Source organism: Channa argus, chromosome 22 (assembly GCF_033026475.1).
Source record: "Channa argus isolate prfri chromosome 22, Channa argus male v1.0, whole genome shotgun sequence".
Taxonomy (NCBI): domain Eukaryota; kingdom Metazoa; phylum Chordata; class Actinopteri; order Anabantiformes; family Channidae; genus Channa; species Channa argus.
The window spans coordinates 8,944,152-8,972,076 of record NC_090218.1 but is presented as its reverse complement, the minus strand read 5'-3'; the positions used below and the strand labels follow the sequence as shown (position 1 = coordinate 8,972,076).

Below are 27,925 nucleotides of genomic sequence, written 5' to 3'. Positions count from 1 at the left end.
TATGAGATGTTTTTGTGATACAAAGAGACAGTTTTAGTAGGTGTTCTCACCTAAATCCCTTTTTGTGTTGACTACCTGCTGTGAAGAGCAGAGGTGGTGGTGTCAGTAACCATCAAACAGTGTAATGCCGTTTTGGTGACGAGGTTTACTGGGCTTTGCTGTTTGTTTGCCCTCTTAGTTAGGTTGGCAGGCCGTTTTTGTTTTTTTTGTGGTATGAACACATCATGCTCTTGTTTAAATTTAAAGTCATTTCAACCTGATAAAATTAAGCTGAAACATCTATGGTACAATAGGGAACACAAAACTAACTAAATGTGTCTTTTATGATGGCACCTGAATTGGTTACTGTATTTTTTCCCCCATTTGTTTATCCTCTGCTGTTTTACTTTTTAATTTGAATGGAATAGAATTACTCCTGTACAAAATGGATAGTAGCAATGTTCCAGTGTCAAGATTTCAACAGCGGGTTGGTACAAATTGGTAGCATCGGAGATTATTCGGTAGCATGAATTAGGCTGCTCATATCACGTTGCATGTACGTTATTAGTCCATGTCAGCACCCCCCTGCTCTCAACACAAAGTTCAAATAATAAGAGGCTTTTAGGCCACTATTTGAGCAAGCATTATGCAGTATACTTTTTCTAAGTCAGACTTTAAACAAATTTATCAGAAAGTAATTTTAAATTGTGGAGAACTGTTACAGTCAAGATGTTTTTGCCTTTTAGCTTGGAACTGAACAGTTTCTTAGAATGAGCACTGCATTAAGCAAATGTGTTTTAAGCAAATGTGTTTTGTCCTCATAGGCTAAAGTGTATTATGTGACTTTTTTTTCAGTCAGTGCACTATAGTACACTTTTTTAAAAGAAGTTGTTCTCTGACAGCACATAAAAAAATGGCATCACTTGCAGTAGCTTCATATGATGGATTTCTTTACTTCTGTTACTGTCAGAAGTAAAAATGTAGTCAGTTCAAAAGAACACTTCTGAGTGAAGTGTCTAATATTTTTTCCATTTGTACATGAATCTATGAGTAGTGTAAAAACATAAATGTAGAATGTTTTCGTAATGATATGGGTAATGAGTAGGGGTGGGGTGACGTTTTGATCTAGTCAACTATGTAAATACATCGATTTATGTAACGTGTGTTGATGTGTCAAACCTAAAGCAGGAAGTTATAAAAAGCTGTATGTGCTGCACTAACTGTTAAACCTAAAACCCACAGGTTTTGGTGGAGACTGATGCCTGAGTCACCAGGCAGGTCCTTAGCAGTCGGTTTCATAACATACACTTGCCAGCTAATCAGTCAATCCTACTATTGGATTCCACGCTAGCTCGTATAAACAATTTGTATTTTTACTAAATAGATTTTTTTTTTTTAACCTGTTTTATTGTTGCTTTGATAGACAATTTGTGCAAGTGTACAGTTACAAAGAAAATAGTTTTTTGTTTTTTTTTAAAGAACAATCTCCCGATAACTTTTTGACGTAAATTGAAGGAGCTGGGAATCGTAGCACTTATGAACAGTGGGCAGCTCACTCTATTCTATCACAAAATCGCACCGTGAATCCACGATAAATATTTAATGACTGATTTATAGGGTAAGTTGCCTACTCTGAATCGTTAAGGTTAAGGTTTTAATAATATTTACCAGAGTATTTCTGCCATTTCTTAGAACTTGTCCCTAACCTTTTGGAACAATCCTAAATCACTGCACACCTTGTTTCCTCAGCTGGTTTTACTTTAGTCTCTGAACATAAATCTTGCTTCAAACAAGCTTTTCTGTCATTGCACCAAATCACACAATGTAATGTCCCCCTGCTACATCCACCATGAGGGTCTCTCATTCTCTTTCAATAGTTGGTTGGTTGTGCTGAGCTTCACCAATAAAATGAATTTTATCTTAGCAGTTCATTCTTCAGTGGACACATCAGTCATGATGTGTGAGTCACTGGTGCAGGGAGCCCCTCTGCATTGACGTTAGCCTTCACCAAAGTAGTGCCACTCTTACCTACAGGCCACAGATGCTCGATTGTCTCCACCTCAGCAATGCACACAGCACAGTGAGTGGACATTGCTGGAGCTAAAGAAAACGATGATGTGAAACAAGGAAGCTGAGAGAGTCACTTAACATGAAGAGTTAAAGGAAGATGGCATGAAGACAGAAATATTGTTAATATAACTTGAAAATCTTCAATTTTCTTCCTCCACAATGAAACACAGCCTGTCCCTGCAGACCGTAGCGAGCAAGGCTCAAAGTGACACTCTGCAACACAGCAATAGTAGAAAAAAATATATAGACAAAAACAATCCCAAATAGGAGACGGACATGTACCCTCACAGATAACCCATCATAGATGGATCACTGTGTTCCTGACTTCAGTTCAGCTTGTGGTCTTCTGCAAAATCAGGAGTTTGCACCCTGCAAACATCCTACACAACTCAGCCATCTTCACATTGTCCAGCTGAGTAAAACTTCTGTGTTTTTCTAATGGTAATTGTAGCTAAGAATCAGTTTCACTTTCTTAAAAAATAAATAAATAAATAAATAAACAATTATAAATTAAATCTATATACAGTACATTGTGTAATCTGTTCGAGTGCATGTTAAAAGCTGGGGTGATTTCCTCAACAAGCAAGCCAGCAGCAAGATACACAGACACACATAGTGGGGACTGGCTGACAGTATCTTCGCTCTAATCAGAATCTTAATTAGTCTGCTAGCAGCGTCCCATTAACATACATTCCTCCTAATTAACTAGGGACACACACATACAGAGGGAGAAAAGTGTAGCCAGAGAAATTAGAAGATGTTTCTTGAAGTTTCTTAAGATGAGAAAATAAATTAACAGAGCAGAACAACAAAAGTAAAACTTTAATCTGTCAATGTTGTTCTGCCGTGATGACAGAAACAGCTCTACTCGGCTCAGTAGCTTTCTTGAGAAAAGACATTGTCATCCAAAATCAATAGAAATCAAATTTTATCATTATGTGGGAGCTCTGTTTAGAGGAATGTTTCAAGTCAGTAAAGATGTTGTCATGTCTGGCCGCTGCCAATAAATAAAAAAAAAAAAAAGACATGAAATCAAAACTGACAACACTGGCTGGCTCTGAACACCAGACTAAAACTAGTTCCAAGATAAACTGGAAGGGGATGAAAGCCTTTGACCGGTAGTATAAGGGCTAACCGAGCCGACGTCAAAGAAAGAGCTGGGGACACTGTTGCATTGCCTCACGTCGCCGTCGCCTGGGCCAACAAGTGGCACGGCGCAAAGACGGCAGCTACCAGCCAACCACGGTGGCTCTTTAAGCCTGACAACATGTTGGCATTGTAGCAGCTGTCAGCTGTCAGCAGCTCTTCTCACGCACTGATCCAGAGATGTTCAAAGTTATCGACCTCACCGACAATGGGGTCTGACACACCTTGGTGTTCAAATGCTGCTGTAACATTTGTACATCCGTAGTCCCAAGGTTTCGGCTTTCCCTTCCTTTTTTTTTAATGTTCCTGCTAATATTCCATTGGCTCTTTGCAGTGTGTTCAAGTGCCACTTGTTCGCCCAAATAAAGGAGACGTGAGGCAACGCAACAGTCTGCCTTTGTTGCTGCTAGTCCTTTGATGTCTGCTTGGTGTGTCACTGCCCTAATGCAGGAAAGCAGGTGAAAGATCAAGGAGGCCATTATCATCAAACACCAAAGGGCACCTGTGAACAGAGACTGTTGTGCATGTGGTGCAATAGAAACACACACTCAAAAACATGGAAGGTTAAATTATGCCAAACAATAAAAATGTTGCAGACATTTTTTTTTTTGTTGGGGCTTCATGTATTTATGGCAATTTGATGATGTTTAAATTGCTTAATAGTTTTTTGTTACTTTGTGTGACTTTATACATGTGAATACAGTGTTATTTGTTTTATAACCCTGCATGTGTCAGGGCTGTGTGGTGCTGTGAGCTACAATTTAAACCCTAAGACCCTTTTTAAATTGAATTTAAACCCTTAGACCAAGTTGACAGTGGCAGTGCAACTCCAGTAAATAATATATTTGCATTTATGTTGCCTGGTCGATCTTGACATTTTCACCCAATAACAAACTGAGACACTGACACTGAGATTGTCCATCCTTGGTGTCCAAGTGGTTGATGAGGTAGAATCAGTTAATGATTATTCCCTCATCACTGACTTGTGATGTGGGGGTTACCAACAATTAAGAAAACAGGGAAACAGTGGTTTAGCAAAGACTAAAAGAATATTCAAAGTGAAGACAACGGGACATTTTTTCCTAAATGAATAGGTTTCAAACGGCACATTATTTGTATCTTTGGGAACCTTTTTCTTCTCCGTATGTTCTGCTATTAAAGGCGCTGCTGCCAGACAAACCCACTGCTTCTGTTACTGACTTCCCTGTGTGGTCTCTGTGCTGGAGTCCTCGGAAACTAGCTGTGGATAAAGCCGCTGCGGTGGAAAGGTACAGTACTAATTGACCAGTCATGTTGCAACAGAGTTGGTAGAGGAAATCGTGCAGTGAACATGATTCACACAAGTAATTTACAAGGAAAGCTCGCTTTCATATGGGGAAACGCACACTTTTGGCACCTTATCATCTTTACTTGTTTCATATGTAATTGCTCATGGAGTCATGGTTTTTATATTGCAAGTATCCACGGTGTGAGTCACCCTTTGCTGTAATGCTGGTATAATTTCTTGGCTGAACAACCACTGCTTCCCTTTGTCAGTTTAATATGAAACACTGAATGATTTAAAAACAAAAAAAAAAGAGGGTGTTGTGGGTGAAAGATGAATAGAAGTATTTTGCATTAGACTGTATCTTTGTTGTCATGCCAGGTTTGCCTACAGTTCTGTGTCATGACTCATGTCCTATCCAGAGCCACCAGAGCTCTATTTCTACACCACCGTGGCTCGGTTTCAAATCCCAGCATCACACTGTGCTCATATGAAATAAAGGCAATGCAAATTTGAAAAGCTCTTTGTTGCCATGGGAGGCAGATTCTTTTGATTAAGCAGGCTGCACTGTGCTAAATATGCATTTTGAACATGAGCACTGAAAACTGCTTCCACCCAAACTTTGGACTGTTTTAATGCCTTGCCCAAGGGCGGTGAAGTTTTTTGGTTTTATGATGTCTCACTCATCCCAGCATTATTTCGTAAGAAGTGAGATTCCGTCAGACATTTTGAAAGGTGCGGTTATGTGGCACTGCTTTATATCAGCAGGCTGTAGTGACAGCTGTCTTCCAGAAACCACACACTCTCATTAGCAGCTTCCTCTGTTCAGTAGGAGGCAAAGTGTTAGTGAGGGGATTTGAACCAAAGGGGGCACGCTTGTCTCTCTCACCCACCACTAAACCACCTCACGGATGATACGTGGAACTTCATGGGGAGAGTCCCAGTTTGAGCTGATGCACTATTGCACTCGTTCTTTTGGATTTTCTATAATGGAAATCTCTGATCCTCTGACCACTTGACCAGGAGGGAAGGTGCTATACTAAGTTTTGAAAGTTTTGTTCACTAGACTGCATTATTCTTGAAACCATTTCTATAAATGGGTCACAGTGGCCATGCTGACAATAAATGGAATTAGTTTTTCTTTTCTTTAGAACAATGTCTTCACGCTGAGTAATATTTTGCTAATAAAATACCTCTGGCTGGTAACAGATTTTAAAATTTGCCAGTTAAATTTGAGTAATTTGCAACAAACATGAAAGTCATTTCTTCGCTTCTTGTGTAATCACAGTGCACATTCATCAATGTAACATGCTTAGTTTATAATGAACAAAGCATAATGCTAAACTAAAATACTCTTAAAAAAAAACAATCCTTCAGTACAAATCTAGTCGTGTGTTAACTTCAACTTTATTTCCTTATAAATTTAATAATAAATTTCACCTGAAACTCCAAATGTATTTTCCTTCACCATCCGCTCCTCTTCCCGTTATATGTTCTGTATTGATCACCATTTATCAATTCTCAAAGGTTTATTTCTTAATCTGTGTATTATCCCAACTATGTATCACCTGTATTTATCTTAAAATATACATTTATCAAGATCAGGTGATCAATTGTCAATATTCATATTGATAAGTCGTATTGCTAGAGCCAGTATGTCTCATCAGCTCAACTGTGCAGTGGATTGATAAGGATTTTACTGTCCAGCAACTCATAGACTCCAACAGTTTAGAACTCTTATTCTGGGAAATAAACACAGTGCTCAATACTTGCAACAACGCTTCAGTATTGTTTGACCGATGCTTTTTAAAAGATTTTAATATAATTTTTTTGTGTTTATGCACTGGTAAACTATAACAATATAAAGATTGTGTCAGGGTAGGCTTTTAGGGTGGACCCAAGAGCAACGAGGCGAGAGGGGTTCGGTTAGATAAAAATGAGTTTAAAGATTTTAACAGGACAGGGAAAAACAACCGACATAAACTCAGTCCAGTGAAGGAGGATAAAACTGGCAAATCCCAGAGGGATGACTACAAAACTAGAAACAAGTAATTAACTGAGTCAACCACAAAGGAATTTGACGAGGGCAGAAAATGACAAACTAGGAGGCGGAACGAAAGATAAACGTGTGTTAAATGACTGGTAACCTAAAGGTTAAGGCAACAATACAGGAAGCGACTGAGACACGGGGATCAAAAAACAGAAGTCCAGAAGAACAGGGTCAGGACTCCACGAATCATGAGACGGTTAACTTGGAAGGCGACGTGTTGCACTGATGGCAGGGACAAACAAGGACGATGATCTGACCAGGAACAGGGGGAGAGCTGGGGTTTAAAAAGGGCAGGGGAACAGGTGAAAACAACTGTGGCTGTTGATGAGGTGAAGCTGTAGTAATAAACTGGGGACAGGAAGTGGAGAGAACGGGGAACAAAATAAAAGTCCAGGGCAGGAAGTGAATTACGGTGTCAGATCAAGACAGATTGAAAGTATATTTGTTTATTGAATGTTTATAAAAATTACTACTTTTTTTTTCTAAATTATTATAAAATTCAGAATTCAACCTCCACATTCTTAGTTTCTGCTTCACTGTATATTTTTCTGCCTGCACTGACACTAAACATGGACGGTTAGGTGAATCATGAGGTGTGAAATCCTCCAATATGGATGTAATTCCACAGGTCACTGGTGCTTTTAAAAATATTTATTCACCAGCTACACCCAGATTTCATTCTGACTGACCTTTTTCAAGTTCTCAGTCAAATAACAGGATTGTAGCTTTGCATTTTCATATTTCCCTTTTTTAAAGGGCTGGACTGAATGAAAAGAACCATAATTTGTGGTTATCCCTTAACCGTTGGTGACACAAGGCACCACTGAAATAAAAAGCTGTTCTGCGACGTGTAAGAGAGAAGCATGAGCTGCTTCCTATTCAGTGATGAGACGAAAGACTTTTCTACCAAAGGTTCACTTGGATAAAAATCAGCTCAGTTGAACCACTGTGAGGATTGTTGCCCCTAAATAATTAAAATGTGGACTAGTTTTCATTTGTTTGAATAATTTCCCCCCCCTTTTTTTTCTCCTCTTTATTTATTTTATCAGGCCAGTAGTAATGTTCTAATTTCACAACAGTTGGACAACTCTCAACATCTCGGAACTCAGCATTATTTACCTCAGCATTTAATGTGCTGTACTGATTTTTATGATGAAAAGCCCTGAAATCAAATTACATGAGCATTTTTTTTTTTTTTTTTTTTTTTGGACAATTCAGCCACCCACTCTCAGCAAGCATAAAAATGACTTTGGAGCTTCTGAGCTTTGGTAAAAACTTGTTTGAAAAGCTAGGAACTGTGACCACATCAGTAATAAAGTCACAATAAAAATGCAAACAAATAAAATATTAAAAGGAATTGTAACTCAATTGTAAGAATATGGCCCTTTAAAATATTTCAGTGTTTCTTTGAGAAATGTATGAAGTTGATGTCTTATGACTGTTGTACCAGTTTTACAGTTGTGTACATTTTAAATAATCTTTAAATTTACATTTTTTTTTTTTTTTAGATAAAAAGAAAATACAAAAAATATCAGTCTGTTGCTATTGTGAAGAATAAACACTCAGAGGCAAATAATTAGAACTGTATACAATATTTATTGACAATGTATTGATCTCCATAGGTTTTTCATAGCAAAGACAGATACTGACTTTTACAGGGTTTAACTTTAAGAATGTTACAGCTTTAGGGTTTCTGGGAATGTTCTGGTGAGTGGCACATATAGGGATTTATCAAGGTGGGGGTTGTTGAGGGGGTAGGAAGGTTTGATGCTGCTTGGAGTGATGTCCAAGGCAGCAGGAGGCTAAGGCTTTTTCTGTGAGTGTGTGCAAACATACACCGTCACTAAGATGTGTCATATAGGCTTTTAAGGACGTCGGTTTGTCCTTGTGCTCCACAGACGCCTCTGCTGTCTGAAGATAACCTTGCATTTCTAAAAGAAACCTTAACTTTCCAGGAATTAAGAAAAAAGCCAGTTTCCAATCATTTCCCAGCATGTATTTTTCACTCTGTATACATGGACTATAAAACGATTTCCTTAACATACTGTAGATCTTAGGTTTTCAAAATCCCTAGAGGATTTTGTCTGTGTAATATAAACTGTGAAAATTGCCAAAATTGGATTTTTAAGGTTTTGCCAAATGACAGTTTGCAATTGTTTTTGCATGGGACTGTAGAAATATAAAAATATATAAAACCAAAAACGGGCTGTGAAGTACAAAGTGTATAAGTTGTAAAGCAGACCATGTTGCAAGTGTGCTCTGGAAACGCGTTACTTTCTGGCCAGCATACACCCACCACACTCTTGCAAGTCAATCGTCCGCGTCATACCGTGTACGTTATATTTCCAAAAGGTTAAAACATATTTGGGACTTGTCTATGACACAGATGAATTTAGTACCTTAAAGACTTGTAGTCAACGTAGAAAGCAAAGAAATTATAGATGCACACTGAAATAAGCTCCCTACTTTTCCCTATGGTACAATTCTAAACTTTGTGGCTGTAATGTTGTTTATAGTACGAGTTGTGCTGACCTGAGATGGTTGAATTTTGGACTGATACGAAGGCATCACTAGCCTCTTTATTACTTGACCCTTTTGTGTGTGTGTGTGTGTGTGTGTGTGTGTGTGTGTGTTTATAAATGTACATTAAGCTGTATTTAGCTGATCATTGGTGCAAGAAATTGTTATAGCTTTGCTGATACGTGCTGCATCAACTACATTCATGAATACATGTTTACATTTTGGTAGAACTCAGAAAAAAACGGCAAAAAGAAACAAAAAATTACACTTTAAAACAGACTATTTACATTGTTTCAAATCAGCCTTTGTATTCTCATAACATTACAGTATAATGCTTTAGATTATGCATTGGATTGTACAGGCGAATGTAATGAAGTGGCCAGTGAGTGTAACTTATATTAAATAGTAAGTTACATGTAGGGCTGGGTAATATAACAAAATTATTGAATCAAAAATAGTTTTTTTTTCTGCTTTACCTCATTTTTTTATGTTTCCCTATGGGGAAATATCATCTACAAAATTTCTACTAGCAAAGCTGTTCTCTGTTTATCTTCTGTAAACATTGTAAAGGGGTGGGGTCTGCTGTGGAACAGTAACAAAAACACTTACCCAGGGCAAGCGAGCTCTAAACACTTCCAAGACATAGACGTTTTATACTCTGTACTGTCCCTGAACACCTCTAAGAAACATTACAGCTGTGGCTAATAGGTCGCATATGCTATGGCTTCTATATAGAGACTGTTTTAACTTGTTAATGTGAAGCTCACACACCAGTGGGATGTTAGTCATGTTATGTCAGTGATATGGAAATCGCCATCTTTCTTTGGCATTATTTTTTTTAAACTGTCAGCTGCTGCGGCCACTAGTCCTCATGCTGTTGACTGGCCAAGCTCACACACGTGCAGTCGTGCAAGAGAAGAGTAACAGCTGTAACACCAGAGAACTGCTGACACCATTAATAATAACCTATATTTGAATGATTCAGATCTACTGTATGTATTGCCCAGCCCTAGTTTCAGTTGATGATCAATAATATGTTATCTGTAAGGAAAACATTGTACCCAAGGGTATTTGCCTAAATGAACAACAAACTGAAATATAAAAATAATTATTAGAAGGATTATGTTGCCATAATCAGCAGAACTATCAAAGTGTGACACCGTGTGAAATTGAAAACCTCCAGTTTTGCAGACATTAATGATCAAACATACATTTGTACAGTATGAATTCTTATTTAAGGTAAAGCAAACACAAATGCGCAAAAGAGATTTCAGAGATAAAAGTGAAAATGATGAAAAACACAAAACAAGGAATTTCTACTGGACAGAGCATGCAGCGAGACGAAACTAAATGCAGCTATGCTTTAGGTAAATAACTAATTAAAAAGGACATTTTTAGGTGCTTTTTTTTTTTTTTAACATCTCCAAAAATGCATGGCAAACCAGGAGAAATAATCCATTCGAACCATGTGGAACAAAGGAAATTCATGCTTTTTAAAAAACAAAACTTATTTAGACCTGCCCTGTCCGCCATTAAGTTTTCACGTGGATACAATTTCATGTTACTTGTAGTAACTCTACTCTGGTCCAACTTGAATTCACTCTATGATGAATGATTTGGTACGTAGGCAGAGAAGAGGCTCTAACATCACAGTTCATTCATACACAGTGTGGCAAATTGTTGGGGAGGAAAATATGACACTCTTTTGTATTGCAGCCCTAGTCTTATGTTTACATCTTCATCTCGTTGTAACTGAAGCCTTAACTGTAATCGTAGTAGTAGTAGTAGTAGTAGTAGTGGTGGTGGTAATAATAACAATGTTCCTCCTAAGACAGCTCCCATAAGCACCAGGTATTCGATGAACTACGATACAGCCTCTATGGCTTTTAAGAATGTGTGTGTGTGTGTGTGTGTGTGTGCAAAATCTTTTATAAAATCTATTGTGTGTACATAAAGTCAAAAGCACTGAGTCCTTAATAGTTGATTAACAGCAATAATTTCTCTATTTTGGATTGACGGCTTTCTCCTTTTATAACCTTTTTCTTAAAATGCAGCAATTATTAATGAATTATAACTAATAATTTGGCAAGGGAGGCAGATACAGTATATAAACATTAAAAACAAAAACTGCAGCCAAAAAAACCCCACATCTGCATAAAAATTTATACTGAAGTCTAAATCTGATATTTGATGATTTTTGTGCTTTTGTGTATTCTGGCCTTTCTGTCGACCATATTTTAGCTTTTTATTTTGTTTTTTGTTTTTTAAGTATAAAAGTTATCATATTGTAATGTTTTTTTAAACAGCTGTGAACATTTTTAGCAGTGTTGTAAATATATCCAAGAAAGTCAGAATAGGAAGCTAAAAAGGGGAATTTATAGGACATAGTTTCCCTTTAATAAATACTATACAGGTTATATTTACATATATATGTGTTTAAAGGCTAGACTACTTTCTTAAAATACAGTACATACCAAAAGCACGCACCACATGTATATGTGTTTAGGGGTAAAACCCAATATTGTATATGTAAAGCCAAGATAAATAATGTGTTTGTTTTCACATAATTCTCTTTCTCACTATTTGACACAGTGGACACAATAATGAGTATCCAATTTGGCTGAGTGTTATTTATTTATTTTTTTATAATATATAATGCCATGTTTGATGTTCAGGCCTCTTGAGTGCAATCAGAATCAAATCCTAGACTTTTGAAATCTCAGTAAATATTCTTTCAGGTAATTTGATTAAGTTTGATCTAAGAATGTGTAGAAACAAAGTATGTAATGCTCCCAACATATTCCAAATACAAAGGGGTTTTTTGTCCATATTACAAAGTATTAATATATTACAGATCTCTATATGTATTTTGATGTGCTGTCAGTGAAGTTAAATGTCAGAATTTTAAACTAATACATCCACTTGTTCATTTGTATCTCACTGATATGTGTTTTGGCAATTATTTATCTACTGTTAATCTAATGTAGTAAAACATATAAAATATGTAAATAAACACTTTTAAAAAAACAACAAAGATAAATATGTAAAACTTAAACATTTACTCAGGAACAGGCACCTTATGTTTTCAATCTTTTTTTTTTCTTTTTTTTTTTCTTTTTTACAAGGTTTTCACATGGTATTCCAAATATGGTTTTCAAAGATATGATGGATCTAGTCCTGAATGTTGAATTCATTCTAATGTTACAAGATCACATAAAGATGAAATAAACCAAATGCTAAGAAATAAGCAATCTGTTTGTTCTTGCCCCCAATGCCGTCCTTAGGTTTTCTTTTTAATTGACATAGTAAAGCCAGTAAACAATATTGAAAAAAGAAAAGACAGTCGGGAAGATCATCCTTGACCATTTGTCAATAGAGTTTACGTCAGTCAAGTCTGGGATTGTGATCTTTAGCTGCGAAGCACGCCTCCGTAGTCGGCTCTTCTTTTGAGTCATGTGGCGCTCCAGCGCGTTTCGGCCAAAGTTGTGCCTGGCCAGCCCTGCTTTGCGATACTGCAGAGTTGAGCTGTCATATGTCAGCATGGTATTTCGCGGGTCATTGAGACCTAGAGCCAGCTCTGAAACACCCATGTCATTCTTGATGTCGAAGGTGCCCAAAAGGATGTTTTCATGTGGGTCCATCTGCCCAAAGCAAACAAGTAAAATTTGTCTAGTGTATTAATATCAGTCAGTGTTTTCTCCTAATCACATTTTTCAAAACGTGTCATTTTAAGATGTTCCAACTTTTGTTTTCATAGTTTTTATAGTAATGTACTCCAAAACTTAATGTGGAGAGGTTCCGTTGAAACTTCTAATAGTTGTTGGGTGAGGCTCACCTTTCTAACCAATCAAAATAATGTCTGCTTGACATTGGGTGGATGGGTGGAACTGATTATGTGTAATGTGAAAGGAGTCGTGTCTTGTAATGACCACACAGAGAATTTATACTATGTGTGGTACATTTAGTTCATGAACACAATTTGAACGCTAAACTTTTTCCCTAAGAATAAGTGGAGATCAAAATGGAGGAAATGGGATGTGAATATTGGACTTTTAAGCCAAACACTCAACTCCAAATACTGCAAATTCTGTTGCTTCACCCTGAATTTATTGGACTTTTTAAAAAAAAAGTCTGAATCCGTTTTTTGGCTGCATTGAGTTACGCAGTTAAATTAGTAGCAGTAAGATGTTGTGTAAATGTTTAAAAGCAGATTTGATGTCGTTTGATGTATTTTTGACATGGGTTTTTGGCAGTACCTTATTTTTTTGATCGCCCAGTCCAATTGCTGCGTCATCCACAAAGATCGGTTCCCACATTGAGTCATGGCCATCGAGATCCCTTTGTTTCATTCTTGCATACAAAGTATCATCCCTGCCAACCACATTGCCCACCAGCCACTGCAAGCAAACAACATTGCCATGGTTACGCGAGCAACTAAAAGGCAGTGGAAGAAGCCCATATTTCTGTAGGTGGGTATATGTTTAGAACAAAGATGTACGTTTTATGAAATGATTAAATTGCTTTAAGTAGGTAAATGGAAATCACACGTGGACATGAACCACATGTGTCTAATGATTCTTGTCTTTGCCTTCAACTGATATCACAAGCTGTTAATGCTATTTTTTTCTGCTCACTTCCAATCAGTGGTTTGTATTCAAATGAAATCAGCAGCCATGTTATAGGGGCCACTTGGCACATCTGCTAGTAAGTATTTGGTTTATTTGAGCTGGAAGCACATAATAGGAAGGTGAATTCAACTCTTTCTACCAGGACAAAGAGCCAAGTGGCTCGGAGACCATCTTTCCCTAGTTTGCAGCTGGCAACATGTCACATTTGGATTTCAAACAGTGATGGTACAAGCCTATTAAGCTGGATTTACTTGGCACAGTGAAGGCAGGAAACATTAGGTCAACCCTCAATTTGAAGTTGTGCCTTTCTTTTCCTTGCTAGTAATTATTCGGAGCTGCTTAGACAGCTTTATGAATAATTAAATTTAAAGTAAAGAATATGTGTGATTCTGTGAATCTCGAGCAGAGGAACTGTGTTTACTGTAAATGTGAGTGTATGGGAGCTCATCTACAGATAAAGCTTGACTCTTCAAACAGTATGCAGATTTTTCCACATAAGTGGATCAGTTTTTTCTGAAGAATATTGTGCATTAGTGCTTTTATTCAAAAATAGGATGCGGCCAAGCTCAGCCAATCTTACCTTGTTTGGATCCATCCTCATCTTTTCATTGTTGGCTGTAGTTATCTTCTCAGCTGCCTTTTTCTGACGCTGAGGCCCCCGTCCAAAGAAGATGTAGTTGACCAGTGCATACTCCAGTAGTGCCAGGAAGACAAAGACGAAGCAGCCCATGAGGTACATGTCTATGGCTTTGACGTAAGGGATTTTGGGGAGGGTTTCTCTCAAATGGGTGTTAATAGTAGTCATGGTAAGCACCGTGGTGATACCTGGTAGAGAGAGACCATATCCATGAAACCACTGACAGTATCATCAACAGTGGAATAAGCTGCTTTTATTTGTTTTTACCCCTAATAAGTGGGACGGGAAAGAAATACATTTTATTAAGTCTATACCATCATCCCCATGAATCTCTTTTATCTACTATTAGGACCTGTGTGACAGGTTTAATCTCCACTACACCGCAAGACATCTTTGTAATCACCTTGATGAAGCCCATCATGATCAATGAAACCTAGGGGGTTACCCCCATGACTTAAAACTGAGCTAGAGACGAGCTAAGAGACATGTAGCAGACACTGAGCACCAATTTGAATTTGGCACATCAGCCGAGTTCTTGATCATTAGTGGAGAAGACCTACTGAGAGTTTTCAAACCCTGCAATCTGGGGTGGAGGGTTCTGGGTTTCTGCTCATGGTGAATGACAACTCTTACCAATTAGAATTTATTTTCATGTTTTTTGTCACTTCTAGCAAAGCATTGGCTTGGGGATGTAGTGTATGCGCGGAATTATAATTGGCTTGAGAAGGCCAACACTAAAACTTAAATATGGTAAAAAAAAGTGTTTTCTCATCTATAAGTGCTCATGAGTCCTCCCACACATACTTGTACGTTATACACTTATTTAAGACAATTTTTGTTTCAGCATCAACTTTCTTCAGCACAGTGACCATTTGATTTACATGTAGTGGGGGAGGGGGCTCCCCTACCTCTGCTTACTGTCTCGATTATGGAGCACTGCTTGTTTTTTCTTTTTTCAGTAAATCTGATGCATGCGTTCCCCCTCGATCACTAAATGGAGCTCATTCGTCAATCAGCAATATCGCCTTGTCGACTAAAGCAAAAGACTGTCAGAAGGATGGATAAAGCTGGGGGCATGGACTTGGGTGAAAAGACGACAGGGAGCTTCAGATAAACTCGGACAACGCTCAATACAAATCTCACCGGCTACTCGAGGTTTACGTGATCAAGGATAATGGGAGAGAATGCTGACTTTCAGAACAGACCTGATCCTAAAGCAATTGTTGTTGTAACAGGATGGATCTTTGACCCTGTTTAACACACAGTGAGACAGTAGTTGTGGATCAGTGCAGTGCCACTCTGTGGTCTTTAAATACACGATACGGCTCAGAATGAGCAGCACTAATACCAACAGTATTCTATGAATACATAACACTACAGATTTAGGCTTGATTTGAAGAACTGCATATTTCAGCCATGTCCTTGATGGCACTAAAAAGCGCGTCTGTGGTCATGAATTGTAGGAACAACATTTGACCTATTCACAAACAATACTTGAAGCACTTATTTTTTTTTATTCTTTTTTGGTCTTTAAATAGTTTACTACAACACATTTCCAGTATCTTAGACATTCAGATTTTCCTGCTCTGACTTGCTGTAATATGAAATGTCTTGTGATTTCTTTTTACCCAACTTATGGACTCCAAAGATTGCTGCATCACATATTTGATTTCAGTCAGTCAGTCTATTCCAGTTCCAGTGTAATTTTCCTTGAAGTGTCCACCCCTGGTTTCAGCGCCTGCCGTTCTATCTGCTGTGTATTTGCATTACAGGCCTCACCTAAAGCCACTCTGGCAGCAGAAGCATCGTAGTTGATCCAGAAGGACACCCAGGAGAGGATGGTAATGAGGATTGAAGGCATGTATGTCTGCAGGATGAAGTAGCCAATGTTTCTCTTCAGCTTGAAACTCAGGGACAGACGAGGGTAAGCACCTGCAGAGAGGGGACAGGGGGGACAACAGAAAGCAAAGGCGGTGTTAGGTGACGTTTTCACAGGTCTCCAGGACTTTGTGTTCTTCTTATGCTCCTTTAGTATAAGTATAGTCTTTCTAAGTATAGTTTAGTGTATAATGTGTGACTATCTCAAAGGTGGTGGTCCAAAAATGACAGTGTTGAACATGCTTTTATTGATGCAACTATACATCTATGCACTTGATTTTCACGCTGTAACTGGCAATAACCAGCTTTTTTTTTTTTTTTTTCACCCCCATGTTGAGCATAGTTCCTCATCTCTGGATTGTCCACATTAAAAAGCCACATTTGTTGTCTCCTTTGAACTGAAGCATCAGCACTCTGCACTATAAACTTTTTCCACTGCACATATTTATGCACAGTATTGCAGGATATTCAGTGGTTTATCTGTTAGGGGTCTTTTTTTTTTTTTTTCCTTTTCCCCCAATTTTTGCTTATCTCTGCTGTATTTGAAAAAGGCCTACGGTGGGGTTTTGTTAAGGGCAAATCGTATCAAAACAAACATTTTGCTCCTTAGGGAATTGGCTCTAATTTGCTTTGAGTTGCATAACCAAATTACAACTGAATGGGGGAATGTGCACACAAGAGCTGGAATACAGTGCAATTACAGTTCATTAGAAAGTCATGCAGAAACCGAAGAGGAGTGAGGAAGGAGGATTACTTTTTATTTATTTATTTTTTTTTAATGAAAACAATTCCACCAGGCTCACTCTGATCTGCTTTTTGTGCAACAGTGACATTTTAGCATTTTTAGCAAACATGACCCTTGTATTGGAAAAATGCACAGGCACTGCTGATGTTTGCATTTTTGAGTGAACCCACCCCCCTGGGTCAGTTCCTCAATATAGCAATAAATGTAGGAGGGAGCCCCCATCAGTCTAGTAGATAATACAATCAGGCACAGTTCATACATGCTGTTGATGATATGAAAAAGTACACACACACATACACATTCATCAACAAGCATTATATTATTAATAGGGTTTTGTGGAATATGTGACCCATGCAGAGAAAACAATCTCTCGTTGGTGGAGTGTCTGCGTTCTTTTTATAGTAATACAATACAGTATTCAGTATAGCGCTACAATAATTCAGTAGCTACCTAGAAACTATATTCAGCAGAACCACTGTCCTGCTTAGTTGCTTGCTTGCATGACAAATTCATGAATATGAAAATACAGAAGAGATGAATATTTAATTGTATCAGGCGGCATTTGTTGTTTATTGCTGTTAAATAAGTTATAGTATCTTCTGTCTTCTAGGGCAGCACTTAATTCAGTTTGTGTGCCCGTGTACTTCATAGAACTTGGAATTAGTGGATGCTACTTTCCATATCAATAAGTGCCAGCAGTGATGAGCCAATATGTATGAATCGCCATATTGCCTTTTATGCCTCAACAGAATGATAATGAAATGTGATATCTCTAAGTGTCAGAAAACAGTCAGTGGCTTATTTTAATGAAAATAAAGCCAAAGCAACAACAGTAAACGTGTGGAAAAAAAAAGAACATCCACGCTGCAAGATGATAATTATTTCACAGCTAATGATTTGCTCCTGCATTATTTGCCTTTATTGTTGCTGTGCCTGTGCTCAGCATTGTACAGCGAGTTATCACGAGCCACTTGTTCTCCAAATCTAACACTGTGTGTGTTCATGCATTTTTCAGTCTGTTCAGAGCGTTACCTGTGGAGAAGACAACATTTTTGGAAATGAGCTTATGATCCACAATGGAGAACTGGGGAAGCTCGATCTTGTCCACCCCCGTCACAGCGTTGTCTCCTCCTCGCCAGTAGAACTCAATGTCATCTGTAGTGTAGCCGTCTGACACAGGGGGCAGATGAGAGGAATTAATCAATATTGTCAACGTCCTGTATTTGTATTTGTTTATAATCATGCCCCATCTGAATTGGAGACCGTCCATGATTAGGTCATCTAACATTTCTGTGAGTGCATTTATAGTACAATTGGCTTGTTTACTGCCACTGATTTGAAAAGTTCCAGATCCATTCTTCCCACAGTTTTTTTGCATCATACTTTCATGGCAATTGTCTACCTACATTGGACTAGACTGGTCAGAATTTATGAAACTCATTCATTTACGCAGTCAAATACAATGCACATTAAATACTTTGACACTTTTCAAAGTACCAACAACAATTGTGTCAAACATTATTATTTAACATTCAAAGTTCTCCACTTTTGTGCTCTTTGCTCTTCTTGATCCCTCGTAATAGTTGAGCATGATGTAACCTTGGAAACACATAGGACAAATGTTGCGAAGCACTTTTCATGAACGGGTTCTTGTTTAACCCTTATTCACGAGTGCATACTGATTCCTGCTGTGACGACAGTGGACGACTAAGCGGCTCCACAATTCAAAGGCCTCTCGCCGTCCACTGTGAGGTACTGTTGAGCAAGGCAAATGCTCACGTCTTGACAATAAGTAATTTATTTACTTACTAACAACTAATGAAATGTGAAATCTATACCATACAACCTTTTCAGCACGTGAAACCCTTTGCACATACTGTCAAATGTTTTTTATTTGTCACAGCTTTATATTGTTTCATCCCTTGAGCAACTAAATGATTAATACCAAGAGTTATTAAGAATTATTAAATGTCTAAGCTTGCCCTCCATTTTTACTCCTGGAACCCACTAAATTCTGCAAAGGGACATGGAGCAGGTCCATTAATATTAATCTCAACCAAAGCTGCTCCTTCTTTTGCTCTCATTCTGGCCAAATCCGTGGAGACATGGACAGTGAAGCAGACAGTGGACATGCTCAATAAATGATTGAGTAACACGGTGCTCTGTAGTTGGGGCTGAAGACACGTACTGTTAAAAAAGCAAAAGGAAAAGTGGACATTTTTCATTAGTCCATGGAATTTAGCTCTTGCATAATCCACTGCCTACTGTCTACTCCGGTGCAGTTGTCATGTCTGCTGACTTCAGGGCATTGGATGCAGAGAGGGGAGAGGAAGGAAGGTGGGGAGAGGAAGGAAGGTGAGGAGACGAGAAGAGACAAGCAACAGCTAGGGTTAGTGCCCTCTTCTTTTTCTTTTTCTTTTTTTTTTCTAGAAGGGTGGTTCCCCAATAAAACTGCGAAAAAAGACATAATCTAAGAAAAATGGCAGGTGTCAACGAAATATTCAGTAAGTCCCATTAGCATGGTTTAAATTTCTGTGCATGTGTCACGACAGCCCTGAAAAACCAGCTTTCGCTTTCTTCAATATTTTTCAGTGTAGTGCAACACAATTGTTATGCTGTATTTTTATTTTATTTAACATAGTAAGCTATTGTAGCGAGGAAAGAGTATCTCACAGTTCTGATGGAACATCGTGACGAGTGTATTGAAGTGTGAACTTTCTCGGTTTGGGAGAGAGGAGGCAAAAACTTGCAATACATTGTTGCCTTGCAACAAACGGCTGAATATTTAAGTTTTGCATCATAAAAACTGATAAAACCGCTCGATCCCTCTGTTTTTACAGGTATGTGTATTGCTCCATTTTTGGCAACAGCAGGAGATTAAATGAAAATGGTGAATGTTGTCAGCATTTGAACATGCAACTTAATTTCATTTCTGATGGTCGCAGCACTTGTTACAACTGCCTGTTTGCGGCGGTTGGGATTTGCATGCAGGCCTGCTGAGTTTGCCTGTGTGATTATTTTATCATTTGATTGCATTTGTCGTGCAAAGCTGTTACTCTGTTCAACAGTGATGATGGTGGAGTGTCTGCAATGTTTCTCCTAAATCTCACGGAGAGGGGACATGTTTCAGGTGTGTGTGTGTGTGTGTGTGTGTGTGGGCCTTGGATGATGGTGAAGACATGGCAGTGTTGGATGATGAATGAAGGATATTTGACACAATTTTGAGGGAAGTCTTACCTGAGCCGTATAATTGATTAGTGCATTAAATATAGAACCCAAACCGCTGTCTTTTTCGTCTTGTGTGCTTTTTTTCTTTTTCTTCTCCAACTTATATATCTTGCTTTCAAACACACACACATACACACACATACACACACACACACACACACACACACACACACACACACACACACATATATATATATATATATATATATATATATATATATATATATATATATATATATATATATATATATATATATATATATATATATATATATATATATATATATATATATATATATATATATATATATATATATATATATATATATATTTTGATTTGATTACACCCCTCTTCTTCTTTCCTCTCGGTTATTTCTCTTTCATAACTTGTGTCCATATGTTTTACACTTTACCTTCTCTCGTCATCTTCATCCCACATACACCTGCTCTGCTTAATTAATACTTTTGTGACCCATTTATTCAGTCTCAGTTATTAAAGCAGTCCTCAGTGGCTCTTTCAACACCCCCACCCTCTGACATCCTCTTGGCAAAAGTAGAGTTGGTTGTTCAGTGTTTGAATCTACTAGAATACGTTTTAATATACGTATACGTAATATACGAATACGTCTTATTTTCTTACAAAATTATGCAAAGTAAAATAATATACTTTATTTCTAGAAGTTTTGAGTGAGATATACTTTAGGTACTCATACCTAATAATCGTGATCATCATCATCACCCCCTCACAAAAGGATGTATGCTAAAAGCAATAAGTAGCCAAAGGGGAGAGAGTGAAATGAGATTAATGTGTCCTCGTAGTTCCAGTAAAAAGGCATCCAGCTGCAGACAACTGAGTGCTATTCTACTAAGTGCAACATATAAGCAAATCGTATTAGTCAAGATGGGTAGAAATAAAGACGGGTCATGTTAGGGGCAGACAGAATAACCTAATTTTAGATACATTTCTTAAGTGGTAAAACCACAAATTAAAAACTTCCTCCGTCTGAGATTTAAAAATTTAAATTTGAGTCAATGTGTTGGGTCTCAGAGGATCACCCCTACAGGAAGACCAGGGACCCTGTGATTTCTCTTGTGTGTTTTTCTCCCTTCCTGTGCTATCATGGCGGCCTGCTTTTCTACCTGCACACAGGATATATCAAAGTAGAAGGAAGTTTACCTTATCAACTAAAATCCAGCATCTACACAGCCTGTCCAGCAATGGCTACGCAGTATTCTAGGAATAACGACTGCAAACACACAACAACAATTGTCCGGTCTCTGACTTACACACTTCCAGTAAAGAGAAGTGAGTGCATTTTTGCGAACCGTTCATGTATCAGTCAGTTATTTGATCCAGTCCTCCATATTTTTGATTGTCTGGCAACTCGATCCACTTAACATCATTGTTTCTACATAAGTGAGGCTGACTGTGCACTTTTTCCTCACTTTGCTTTCACACAGTTCTTACGTTACACAGTTTGGCACATTTCGATTGTTTGGCTTTGCATCTTGCATGATATTGCTTGAAAAGAGGGAAGGCAGTGAGTGAGTGAGGGGGGGGGGGGTAGGGTTAGAAAAAAAACATCAGTACATCACATAAAGGAATAAATCTGTTAACTATGAAATGAGGGGAAATAAAGGATACGCTCTGATATTCCTCAATGGGAAGACCTGCAAAGTCAAGCATTGAAAAAAAAAACCAAAAAAATCCTTCGGTGGGACAATATGTATTCTGTGCTACCACGAAAGCTTCTCCCACACATTCCAAAGTCTGGGGGCATTGGCAGGCCGAAAATGAATGGAATTGTTCACGATGGCATCAGAGGAGATAACAATACAATACTAAAGCCATTTAACTGGGACTCTGGCATATCTCCCTGACCAAATCTGACTCCAGGCCTTTTTATCAAGCTTATGAAATAATGTCTCCGTTGATTTGTTATAATGGGCAAAGAAGGATTTTGAAGCAAGATAAAACACTGGCTTCGCTTATGAAAAAAAAAATTAAATAATAATTTATACCTCGGTATCACCACTGTAAATGTGACTTGAAAGGCTGTTTGTAACGACTAAAACTATCAAATTTACTCAACTTCGTCCATTGGTTTTTTTATTTATACAATGTGTACAAATCTCATCAAAGAATAAACACCTTTACAAACAAATGATGCTACGACTTCCTAATTTCGTCACTATGAATAGCAATATTGAGAATTTGTGATGTTGCACCACCACACAAGTATTTAAAACACAGAAGGGATCCAGTGAAATGTGTGTTTATGCCATTGAAAAGTCAACCCTAGCATCATTACACGCACACGCAGGCACACAAACACACAACAGTCATGTCAAATCAAACCCCTGGAACAACTGTCTGCTACTAGCTCCCCCATATGAGCTGAAGAGACTCTTACATTTGTCTCAGAAGAATTTCGGATTCCACGCACTTCAAAGCGACTTTAATGTTGTTCCTGGTATCCAATTAAAAACTCTGCAGCACATAGCAATCTGCAGCCAACTGCATGTGTGGACAGGGATGGAACATCTGAAGATAAGATGAATAAATAAGCCATGCAAGCCCATGAGTAGGAACCGTTCACACCCCAGAGGATATGTGCAGTTTCTAAAAATGGGATCTGATGTTCCGAGAGAGAGAGAGAGAGTGAGAGAGAGAGAGAGAGAGAGAGAGAGTGGAAGTGGCTTCGTCCATATGATGTGGATCGTTGGTGCAGAAAATATAACTATTAGCTGGTAGAGATGCTGTAATGAGACAATAGTTTCATTGTGAGTGCACAGCAACTGTGTGAAATAACAGTCACTATGTGCCTGTGCCCCCCCCCTCTCTCAGTGTATACAGAAATAAACACGGACGTGTTAATCTGTTTGGTCATGCATGTGTGAGCATGTGAATGTATTATTGACTGCAGGTTTGTCTCTAAGTGCTGCTTCAAAGTAGTTACACGGTTTCCTAAAGAGCCATGTACAGTCACATATGCTAAAGCAGCTAATCAGTGGAAATGTGTTCACAGTTTTAATGTGGAGTGATCCTTCTCTTGTTATGACTTAAGAGGAGCACAGCTGCTTCACATGTGAATGGACTTCTGTACATCACCACAGTACATGTGCTTTACTGTAACAGCTACCCAAAAACTGGGTTGGGGGGGTGGGGTAGTCGTGTCTTGCAGTGAGGTGAAATATTGTGTGGCCTACTGCACTAGGTCGAGTCTTGGAGTACACAGTGCCTCATAGAGATGCTGAGGAAGTACCAACAAAACTAATGCAGGAAGACGGGGCTCTGTAGGGTTATCCAAACCTTCATACAACAGTGGTAGCTGTTAAAGTCAGAAAAGCCAAGTGTCATCAGAAAATTAAAGAAGTAGCTATAGTGTATTTTCATTAGATCTTTGGGATCAGATCAAAGATTCATAGACGACAGTATTGCCTGATAAACAAAGAAAATTTGGCTCGTTTGAGCTCCAGTCTGTAAAAAAAATCCAAAGAATATTTGGAAATTAGAGAAATATCAGGCTAAAGTTTTTTTATAATGCACGAAATATTCGGCTAAATGACATCGTAGTGCTGTGATCTTTGATCACATGTCCAAAATGATTTTACGGTTTAGATGATTAGCAACCTTTTAGGAGACAGGATGACTAAACATGAATGTAACAGTAATTTAATCTCATCACAACCCACGTTAAAGAGACAGAGACACAATCTATAGAAATCTTATGTCCATCACATCATCTGGCGACGTCAACATAAACACAGGGTTATGACAGCAGCTGTGTGATAAATCAGATTTAAACTAGTTTTCTCCAAGAAGTTGTTAATGCATCTACAGGCAGAAGAGTTTCAGTACTGGGGACGAAAACGACACTTTGCAACAAAAGACAAGACGAACTGCAGGTTGGATTTAATGAGCCTTTTTCGTAATTAAAGGAACTGCATTCCTGACGGAACTTTCTATGGCTACAAATGCACCTATTAGGTAGTTTGTGCATTTACAATAAAATTAATTAATCTTGCACAATGACTTGCCACTAGTCAATGTACTATACTAGTATGTTGTACTAGTCAATGGTTGTGGTAGTCAGTGTTGTTTTTTTTTTCTAGAAAAAAACACAAAGGGTGAGTTACAGGGCATCATCCACGTCCATTCATCATGTCCTGGTGTGATCCAGTACAGGAAATCGGGGGGGGGGGGGAAGCTTCCGAAGCAATGTATATATTTACAGACAGTGTTGCTGCAGGCTAAGAACAGCTATAATTGTCTGGGTTGCCGGAGAAGAATCTGCAGTGTTTTCTGGGTCACCTTTTATGTAACAAGAACAAATTATTATCAGTAATTTTTTTTTGTGTTTTATAACCTGATTCTATAATTACAAATGTGTTTTCAGTACAAAACAGTGCATTAGCTCCATGCTCCCCTGCAGTGGATTGAAACTGATTATCGCTCGAATAAAAGTTGGTTATTAAACCAGGGTGTATTGTTTAACTTTTGCCTGATACAACTAGGAAAGGTCGCCGTGAAAGAATAAAAGCCTGATTTCTAAATAAAAGTGTTGTATTCAACTTTTCAAACCTTATTTAACCAGTCATCTCTCATTACCAGTCATTTCTGTGGCAGGAATGTTAGGAGACATTAGGGTGGTTAACAATTCAAGCGATAGAGGCAGAACAGCAGACAAATTATGACCCTGATAAATATGTGAAAGAGAAGAGCTGGAGATGGACAAAAAAACACAAGCAGCAGTGTCCAAACATCAGCCATCTAACTCAGTAAGTGGACTCATCATCAGTCCAGCACAGCCCTCCTTACTGCTGCTACACAGGTCCTTCAACTCTCAGGGCTCAGATTAAATAAGTGTGTGTGTGTGTGTGGGCTGCATTAAATAGACACATACAGTGCCATTTCCAAGTGCCTGTAAATTACACACACACACACTAGCATCCATATCTGTCTAAAAACATGCACTCTCACACACCACCACAGCTGCTATTTCCCAGTCAGTATGTTTTAAACTTTGTGGAACAATCCTATCACCAAATTAAAGCCAAGTGGTGTTTACTCATTTGTAAACAATGTATTTTTTCTCTTCTAGTCATGTACTGTAGTGTAAGAGTGAACTCATATTTAACGTTAAAGTTTGTTTGCATGGATAATCAGAATAGCAATGAGCTTAGTCACTGGAATCGCACTTTCCTGTTTGAAGGTGACACAACTGTGACCAGGTCAGCTTGTCGTCATGAGTTAAACAGGAAGTCAGAGGTGTGGAAATGAGTATGAGTAACTCGGATAACGGAGAAGTCCCCAGTGTTACGTGTAGGCGCAGAGGTCATCGTCAGCAGATTAGAGTGACACCATGGATGCAGCCAGCTCTCAATAATTTAACATGAATTCACTGTAGGTCAGTTGTACGGGTTTGAAATTGCGAGGCCAACTGTAAAACCAGTCAAACGACTACTACAATGAATGTAACCTGTTGGCAGGTATTAAACACTGCCATCTGTTGCCTAGCTAAGTGCAAAAACAAAAAAGGCTGTATCATATATGCATAACAGCTTAACCACAAACATGCATATAGCATGTGGTGCATATAGCCCCAGGTTGGTTATAAACAAACTATTGCTATAAGCCCGATGAAACCTGCAGTGCAGTTGAGCCTAATGCACCAAGCAAAACACACTGTGATCCATTAGCTGACTACCTTCCAGCCTTTATGCATTCCTGTAACCACACTCTCACAGGAGTGGTTGGAGCAGGCTGCTGCAGGACAAATGGACAGATGTCTGGATACAGAACATTTTGAAAAGTGGCTATGATGTTGTGTGTGCATAATCTTTGAGCATAGAACGTTCTCTGTATTATTATTATTATTATTATTATTATTATTATCATTAGATTTAGTGACTAAATGACTGGAAAAATTATTATGTAGAGGTTGCAGTAAAATCTTCACACCAGCACTGTTTTATGGAAATTCTTAGGGGATAAACACTTTCCACATGCACACTGATGGTGTCGGGCTTCTCCAAAACCTTACTGTGTAACTTCCTGCATTATTTGGCCTGGAGTTCTGAAAGACTCTTAAACCGCCTCCTTTGCTCCATACGCTCTGTTTCTTTTAATACACCAGCACCAGCTGCAGACCTTCCAGCTCAGATGCACAATTTTCTGAAACATCCTTTAACCCTCTGTATATGTTACACTCATCTGGATGCATTTACATTTATCCAGTTGACTTCTGGATAAACCACTTGTACTAGTAGATGAGTTGAAACTACCTGTGTTGCTTCGCACACCATTAGCTCCCGTCTGTCAATTCAGTACCATGGACAGCACGGTTTGCATAACGAATAGCACACAGTGAAGATAGACACACAATGAACTGTAAGAATAAGGTCATTTGATTTGGTTAATCATGAATCATCAACATGTAACTGGGTTGACAAAAGTAGGCTAATCTTAAATCACCTCACCTAAAGTCCCCTTATTTTTCCATTGTCTTTGTGCTATATATGAGAAATTGCTTAAAAGGATAATGTAATAATACTTTTAGAATCTGTTTTTGTGCAATAAATCAGCACAGCTATAGTAAAATGGAGTTAATTTGTCATAATATCTCTTCTCTGGAAAAGCAAACCCAGCTGAGGGTATATTTGGGAAGGTTTATACTTTTACCAAGGGAAAATATTGTAAGTTGTATGGAAAGGATTATGTTGAAAATGTAAACATTCTAGTGGAGCCCATTTTTACGTGGTTCATAATAGCTGGTAAATTAACTTATGTAAAGAATTTTAAAATGCAGCACTGACGAGTAGGAAAACACTGATAGCAAGGCCTATTATTAGGCTGGATAAGAATGTAATGGTAAATAATTTTCAGTAACTGTCACACAGAAACTACCATGTGCGTTTCATGTAAGAAATCTAGATGTATATTGATAATATATAAAAATAAATAAATAAATCCAACAAAACCCTGTTATCGGTGAGCTGTAATGTCAAGTACTAAAATATCAATAAGTCATTTACGTTTAACTGATAAAATAAGGAGTTACTCACAACTCTCTATCTCGAGTGTGCAGTTTTGCTCATCCAGTGGATACCGTCTCAGGTCCATCATGCAAGCGGCGGTGGTAGTGATCCTGAAACGACATGACATAATGAAATGTGCAGTTCCCACTACTGTGGCACAATCTGACAGGAGACTGGCTGTTGGTTGTCTTTGGTGGTAAAATGACAGTAATCTTCAGTATCTGCTTTGTGTGTACCGACAAATGTAGAGAGGCCAGAGGTTGATGGAAAATCCTCAGTGGATTGCAGTTTATGTGGATTGATTATTTATTTACTTTGTGAAAATGTAATTTACCGAAGCTCGGTAATTTTAATGAGCATTTACAATATTAACATTAGCCATGAATGACTAAACATGACTCAAATCATCCCAAACTTTAAAGGAAAACACTTTGGGTTCGGGGTAGTTGTGCCAGTGGGAACTCCACTGGGGATTACAGGTTAAAGCTAATCCTTATGTCCCCGTTTTTGCATTGTTTGGATAATCCTGTTGGTCCTCTGTTAGGCCGCACCTGTGGACGTGAGACACTGCAGGGATCAAACACGGCGTGTCAGTAATGACGGGAATAGAGCCGAGACAACAGTGGGAACGATTGTCGTCTGTTCATGGAATAGGTGTGATAAAAGGGGGGGCGTTACAGCCTGACGACATCTGGACATTTCATAGATGGTTGCATATATTGCGTGATGCTTCGATTGC

At 38.3% G+C, this 27,925-nt stretch overlaps 1 protein-coding gene across 2 annotated transcripts in view; it reads right to left on the bottom strand.

Annotated features, from left to right (window-relative positions):
• Positions 1 to 8,085: 8,085 nt before the first annotated feature.
• LOC137108035 (gamma-aminobutyric acid receptor subunit beta-2) overlaps positions 8,086 to 27,925 on the bottom strand; it is a 56,239-nt gene continuing 36,399 nt past the window's right edge. Inside the window, exons 5-10 of one of the 2 annotated variants that reach the window (XM_067492307.1) lie at positions 27,214 to 27,296; positions 17,950 to 18,087; positions 16,074 to 16,226; positions 14,238 to 14,482; positions 13,286 to 13,426; positions 8,086 to 12,670 (exon numbers count right to left, since the gene is read on the bottom strand). In XM_067492307.1, coding sequence (XP_067348408.1) covers positions 12,323 to 12,670; positions 13,286 to 13,426; positions 14,238 to 14,482; positions 16,074 to 16,226; positions 17,950 to 18,087; positions 27,214 to 27,296 — 1,108 coding nt within the window. In that variant the 3' untranslated portion in view covers positions 8,086 to 12,322. The remainder of the gene's footprint in view (positions 12,671 to 13,285; positions 13,427 to 14,237; positions 14,483 to 16,073; positions 16,227 to 17,949; positions 18,088 to 27,213; positions 27,297 to 27,925) is intronic. The other variant, XM_067492308.1, reaches the window with a different exon arrangement.